The sequence below is a fragment of the Alligator sinensis genome, unplaced genomic scaffold (assembly GCF_000455745.1).
Source record: "Alligator sinensis unplaced genomic scaffold, ASM45574v1 scaffold737_1, whole genome shotgun sequence".
Classification (NCBI taxonomy): Eukaryota; Metazoa; Chordata; order Crocodylia; family Alligatoridae; genus Alligator; species Alligator sinensis.
Genome location: NW_005841930.1, coordinates 3,632,862 through 3,640,143, shown reverse-complemented (window position 1 = coordinate 3,640,143; position 7,282 = coordinate 3,632,862). Strand labels below are relative to the sequence as shown.

At 43.1% G+C, this 7,282-nt stretch overlaps 1 protein-coding gene across 1 annotated transcript in view; it reads right to left on the bottom strand.

Annotated features, from left to right (window-relative positions):
- The window catches only part of AK9 (adenylate kinase 9), a 191,359-nt gene that overhangs the window by 75,717 nt on the left and 108,360 nt on the right, over nt 1-7,282 (bottom strand). Inside the window, exons 19-21 of the mRNA XM_025198858.1 lie at nt 4,676-4,774; nt 3,977-4,183; nt 869-993 (exon numbers count right to left, since the gene is read on the bottom strand). Coding sequence (XP_025054643.1) covers nt 869-993; nt 3,977-4,183; nt 4,676-4,774 — 431 coding nt within the window. The remainder of the gene's footprint in view (nt 1-868; nt 994-3,976; nt 4,184-4,675; nt 4,775-7,282) is intronic.

Below are 7,282 nucleotides of genomic sequence, written 5' to 3'. Positions count from 1 at the left end.
CTAGTTTATCCTGGTGAACTGGAAGTGGCTACAAGGAGTGAGGAGGAAGCCACAGTGGGGTGCCAAAGAGGTATGCTGAACCTTGAGTCCTGACAGGGGCCTGGGCATCAAAAGCGAGTAGTTGGGGCCAAGAGGGCCAATAATTTGAACTTAAGAGGGGCCAGAGAGGTGGTCTGAGGCTGGGAGGGCCAGAATCCACAGTCCAAAAAGGGGAAGACAGGGGCCAGGGGCCCAGGGCCCAGGAAGGATGAGCAGAGGCAGGTTGAAGCCAGAGAGCCAGCCAGAGCCTGGGAAGGGTGAGACCAGGGCCAGGGCCCAGAAGCCAAGGTCCAGAACAGTGGGCCTTGTACTAAGGGGCCCAGCTAGAGCAAAGAGGCCAAGGTAAAGAAGGCTGAAGCCCCAACAAAGGCTAAGAGCCAAACATTGCATTGGAGCAAGCTGTTCCACTGAGGTGATAACTGGCAATACCCGTGAGGCATAAGCATCACTGAAGGGGTAGTCAGAAGCCATGAACACAGCTCTTAAGGCACTCAGTGTCCAACAACTCTCAGCAAGAAAGGCAATGGCAGATTGGACAGAGGGCAGCAGGGCAGTGGACCAGCTTCCCTCTGGGCCATGGGAAGCTTCCCAACCTTTTTTTTTAAACACAACATCAATGTGTATGGCAGGAAGTAGGAGGGAAGGGCCCGAGGGTCCAAAGGAGGCAGAAGTCATGCGTCCACAAGAAGGTGCTACAGTGCCACTCACTCCCAGCCCTGCCAGACAGCCATATTGTGGACATTTATATAGGCAGGCTGAATTTGGCTCATACACATAGCCAAGAGATAATCCAAACAAAAAGATAAATTAACAAATTCAGCATGCTTACATCTTCATCCTCATTTTCTTCTTCCTCCTCCTCCTCTTCTTCTACAGCCTCTCCTGCCTGTATGTCCTCTGTTTCTTCATCTAGATCTTCTGCAGACATTTCCCAGGCATGATATTTAAAATACTCTGAAAGAGTTACATTTTTTTATTTAAAACATTTTCCAAAATAAAGTGTTCAGGCAATACTTTTGTTCTTTCCTTTCCTCATGGAAAGCATACAAATATATGAAACCAAGAAACAAAGCACGCCAGGCAGGTTTTCCATGATTGTTCATGCATAAACTGTACAACTCACATCTACTCTGAGTACATTTTATTCTCTTGACAACATGATGAATGTTCCCTAAACTCTATATATGTAAATATATTGAATGTCCCAAAATATTTAGATTTATATACTTCGCTTTCTGACAAAGGGTCAGTGCAGCTTACAAAAGAGAGCAAAATTACTTATAAAACAAATGAACAAAACAGGAAAAACGAAACAACTTGTAAAAGCCAAAAAAGTCCCAATTCCCACTGGGTCCTGTGAACTGCCCATCACCATCACCTCTCTTTTGTTTGGATTCAGCTTCAATTGTTCCCCTGCATCCAGTCCCCAACTGCAGCCAGGCACCAGCAAAAGACAGAGACTGAGTGGCACAGATCAGGTGAGAAAGATAGAGCTGGGTGTCATCAGCACACCAAATCCCACTCCAAAGGCACTTCAACTCTCCCCACAGTCTTGCACAGCAGCCTCATATACATGTTGAACAGGAGAGGCAACAGGATGGAACCCTAGGGGACTCCATAGGGAAGGTCCCAAGGGGATGATAAGGAATCACCCATCACCACCCTCTAAAAAGAACAAACTCAGTTTAGAACAATCTCATGAATATCACCAGATCATGTAAATGCTTTATCAGCTCCTCCTAGGCAACTGCAGCAAAGGCCATTGGAAGATTTAGCAAGATAAGTAGGGCACAATTAACCCTGTCCACCTCCAAGGGATGATCACTGACCATGGCTAAGAGTGCAGTCTCTCTGCTACACCCAGGGTAAAAGCCTGATTGACAGGGGTCCAGGAATTGTATCACATCTAGATGCACCTGGAGCTGTAGGACAACTGCCTATTTAATACCTTCCCTTAAAAGGGAGATAGTTGGCTGGAAATCAGCATCAACTGAAGTTTTCTTGAGTAGGGGCTGAACAACAACTGACTTAGGAATGTCCAGCACTCTGTCCTCCTAAAGGGAGGCACTGACAGCATCAGCCCTTGTCTCCTTAACTGGCTTTTAAAAACCAGGATGTGCACAAGACCAGATCACAGTTCTTTAAGAAAGATCTGTGCTGTAATTGGTCAGCTGCAGCATAGGTCAAGAGCTACCTGCACTCTGTCTACTTTCCCACTTATGCTGTCTCAACTCCCCAGTGTACTAGGGGGAACTGTGATGCTGCCAGAGAAGTGAACATCTGGGTGCCACTGTGTCTATGTCCAAAGCTAACGTGCTATTCCACAAATCTACCAGGCCATTGACAGAGTGGCCATCAAGGTCAGTGAGAATGTCTCCTTGAGAGTTCTGGAATCCTACTGGCTTTATGAGTCTTCAGTGGCATCAGAGGACTGGGATCTGTGTCTTCAGAAGGTAGAGATCCAACCATGACACAGATGTTTTAATGACCCCCCAGTAACTGGGGCTCTGTATCCAAACAGGTGCAAAAATATTAGGTCCAATGAATGTCCTTGCCTCACATGTGGCCCAATAACCCAGTGTGTGACCTAAAATAGCCTACAGACCAGGGGTGTCAAACTCATCTGGCTCCATAGACCTTAAGTTCCTTAAGGGTAATATGATATACCATTTCCTTGCATTTGCTTGATCCAAGTTTGGGGAAGAGAAGAAGAGGCAAATGAAATGATCAGGCCAGAGGATGTCATAAGGTGTAACCTATTTTAGAAAATTACAGGAAGATGTATTGGAAACAAAACTAGGCTAAAAGTTGTGTTAAAGGTTATTTGGAGTACAGTTACTGATTTGATACAAGATAAGGCTAATTTTAGACAATATATAGCTTAAATATGGAATAAAAATAGGCATATGAATATATAAATTAGAGTAACACCTGTTAGGAATGCTTTTATAAGTCTTTACTTTATTTAGCACACTTTTTGATATTTTAGCCAAGTAGCAGAGCACTGTAGTAGGGTCCCCTAACTCCTGCTACTAAAAGATGGTAAGAGCAGCAGGGCAAAGCTGCAATCAGGGGGGCAGCAAGATCTGAGCTAATTGCCAAGCAGTAAGCAACAGAGGCTTGGGACAGAAGTCACATATAAACCAGACAAGCCCGTGTCAGGGATTCCCCCTCTCCCCACTGCGGGATGTTTACTTATATTTAAATAGAGATAAAATAATACTATAACAGGAGTTTTCTACTACAAGGATATTAAAAGCACAAATGAAGAAAATAGTGTTATTGTTCGTAACAGCTTTTTTTATATTTAATTTTGGGGAAATCTCTTAGAGCAAAAGACCAGTCAAATTTTATTTCAATGTCAGGCTGGGTAAATTGCATTTGTGGACTGATAAAACATGTACACCAGATTATTTATACTGAAGTTTTATTATAAATATTATTTAGTGTGCACTCAAAAGTGTTCTACATCCTTCTGAGCAAACAAGGAACACATGGCCTTTGTTGCAAAAGGTTGCAATCTAAGAGGTTCCATCTGCAATATTATGCTTTCAGGGAAATGGACCCTACATACTTTCAGAGTCCCATTGATTACAATGTAAGTCTTATATAAGTGGACCTTTATGTCCATGCTTCTTTTGTTGCACTACTGTGGCCTAAATGTACAAAGCTAAATTAGCATAAAAGTAACATGTTTAAGGCAACTTCATAGATGCATTTTGAAAGGCAATTGTTTTTTTAATTTGAACTATCTCTTGTCATGTCTCTTGATCCTTACCTGCTCTGCATCTCCCCTCATAACTCCCTCAGAAAGCCCTTCTTCTTCTACTTATGTCCTAGGTACAGGACTCAGTTATAAACCAAGTCTTTACCGCATCACTTTTTCAAACATCCCTTTACACAGGTTAAAGGTCAAATATGAACAACCACTACTTACGTTCCATGACCAGGACAGCTTCATTAAGCAGACTTTCTGGAGTGTGCCTGGCAATTTCTAAGACGACAGTCTGAACTAAAGATGACTCACTGATTTCTGCCTCTAGCTTTTGCCAGTTACGCATGTAAACATTAATTTTTTCTTGAAGTGTTTCAATTTCTGGCATGTCTGGGAAAGCATCTTCTGAAAACTCAGGTATCACAATTTCTGAACAAATAAAAAGTCTATTTAGAAGACAAATATTTTGCATTTTGAAAATTATCCCACATATTCTATACAATTATTTTCACCTCTCTTAAATCTACAGTGGTGTGTTTTGTTATATTCTCCCTGTTTAAGTGAATTTCTCTTTTAACTAAAAATGTCTTAACATTATTTTAGAAGGACATCTTACAAATGTCAAGTTCATTACATTGATTTGTTATACACTCATACTTCTCAAGTGAAAAAGATATGGTTCAGTTACTTAATTACATTTGTATGTAGTTATTTACATTTTTTAGCCCAGAAATTTGAGTTCACAATTTTTTCACTACAATCTTGTATTTCTGTAAAACATAACAAAGAATTTTAATGGCCTAAGCAGATGGTCATGAACCAAGTGGAATAGGCCAATACTACAAGGAACATATAAAAAAGATAAGTAAGTGAATTATATTTACTGGAGAGAAAAAAAACAGGAAAGATAACATGTCTAACCTAGTTCAGGTTCAGGTTCAGATTCTATAATCCCTTTGGACTGATCAGGCTCCAGCTGAGATACGTCTTCTGCTTCAAGTGGAAGTTGGTTTTCTGATTCTGGAAGCAGAAATATAACTAATACTATCACAACTAATTATTTCAACTTCTCTATCACTTTCCATTTTCAAAATACTTAACACATATTAATATATGTGTTGAGAATCTGATGGTGTCAACACCGATAAATGCAAGGTTCTCCACCTTGGGAAAAAAACCCCACAGCATCCTTATAGGCTCGGCAGTGCTATGTTGGCTAGCACTATGGAAGAAAGAGACTTGGGGGTCATCATTGACCACAAGATGAACATGAGCCTGCAATGTGATGCGGCGGCTAGTAAAGCAACCAAAACGCTGGCTTGCATCCATAGATGCTTCTCAAGCAAATCCCGGGACGTCATTCTCCCCCTGTACTCGGCCTTAGTGAGGCCGCAGCTGGAGTACTGTGTCCAGTTTTGGGCTCCACAATTCAAAAAGGATGTGGAGAAGCTTGAGAGAGTCCAGAGAAGAGCCATGCGCATGATCAGAGGTCAGGGAAGCAGACCCTACGATGACAGGCTGAGAGCCCTGGGGCTCTTTAGCCTGAAAAAGCGCAGGCTCAGGGGTGATCTGATGGCCACCTACAAGTTTATCAGGGGTGACCACCAGCATCTGGGGGAACGTTTGTTCACCAGAGCACCCCAAGGGATGACGAGGTCGAATGGTCACAAACTACTTCAAGATCGTTTCAGGCTGGACATAAGGAAGAACTTCTTTACTGTCCGAGCCCCCAAGGTCTGGAACAGCCTGCCACCGGAGGTGGTTCAAGCGCCTTCATTGAACACCTTCAAGATGAAACTGGATGCTTATCTTGCTGGGATCCTATGACCCCAGCTGACTTCCTGCCCTACACAGGTAAATGGAGGGTTGAGGAAATAGGTGGCATCTAAAAAGACAGAATAAAGATATTCAAAAGCAAAGACTTCAAAAAGCCAAAATGCAAAGGTACGGAGAAAACAAAGAGAAAAAAGAAGTACTTAATGTAAACACCAAGGGCACTTATACACATGCTCCCAGATGTCAGGGAGCCCTGCTGGGACCCCACGTGGTAATTACCATGCTCCAGCAGACTCAGTTAATTACACTGCATTGGAGCAGCCTTGATGCACATGTATAGGTGCCCCAACGAGCTAAGATGCACACCAAAAAGCAAAAAGATTTATTTCTGAAGTGCTGTAAACACAGGGTGCATATACATGTTCAAATGATCTTGGAGAATTCCCCTAGGTTTGCTTTTCTGCTAGAAAAACTTATCCAGAGACACCTGAACAGATATATGAATCTGAGCCCTTCAAGAGCAGAGAGCTTGCAGTGTTGATTGATTTGCACACATCTCAGGGTGTTCTGAAGGCCATCTCAGTCTGCCCAGAGACAGATGGCAGTAGTCCACAGGCCAGCCCTGATTGGCTGACATAGACTGCTCAGGGACAGTCTGTGTCTCCCTGCAGCACAATGTGAGGACTGAAGGGAGCAATGTTCTGCTAATTTCTTGGCTGGAACAGTAAAGTCCAGCAAAGTACCTGGGGATGCTGGAGGATTAAATTGTTTTAGAAGAGAATGTACGCAGACATTTTCTGTCCCATGAGAAACTTTCCTGGGAGTGATTTAACTCTGGTTATTTCTGGGTTGTTTTTTCTCCCAGGGTGGCTATTTTTGCTTTGGGAGAAAAATCCTGAACATATGTATACTCATGGATTACACTGAATGTCTGCACATGGTCAATAACTGAGGCAAAGTACTGAAGTAAAAAAAAACCTAATTCAGCAGTTCTTTAACACATTTACAAGAGGGACACCTGAAGCAAACAGACATCATGATCCATATTTTGAAATGTATCCTCTAATTGAAATGCCACTCTTCCTGGGCACACCAAACCTGTTAAGCCTTTAAAGCATGTATCTTGCTGCAGACTTAAGCACCTCCATCAGGAGGCATGACAGAACGGACAGGCATTATATTTGTAGCACTTACTATGCCCTTGTTGTGCTACCAAAACCGAGTGTACAGATGCTAAAGTTGTTTGTAGCCCTATAAAGATGCTGAAAGTGCTATAAAATAGCAGTACTTTCAAAAAGATACTTCCAATATTTGCTAGCACTACATATAAACCTGTTGAATTATATATAGCACAAAAGTGGTGTCTAGGACCCCCAACAACACACAATAGGGCTGTGTGAAGCTTCGGTAGCTGATTATATTCAGAGGAGATTCGACCCAATTCGGGGATCAAATCCCCAAATCTGAATCAAATTGGGAGACCAGTTAAAAGCTCCAAACCGATTTGAAGTATCCAAATCGATTCGGAAAAGCTTTGGAAAAGATTCAGCCGCTTTGGAGATTCGACCATAGACCACACAGGCAACTGACACACCTGCCTCCAGCTGGTAAGTCTGGTGGGGTTGGGGGAGGGAAGGGGTGTGGGGGAGGGAGGAATTGGGGCCGGGACAAGCTGCCCAGCTGGGGTGGGGGGGTGTGTTACTCAGCGAGGGAGGCAGGGGGTGCGGGATGTGGGTGCAGCAGCACCGGGAG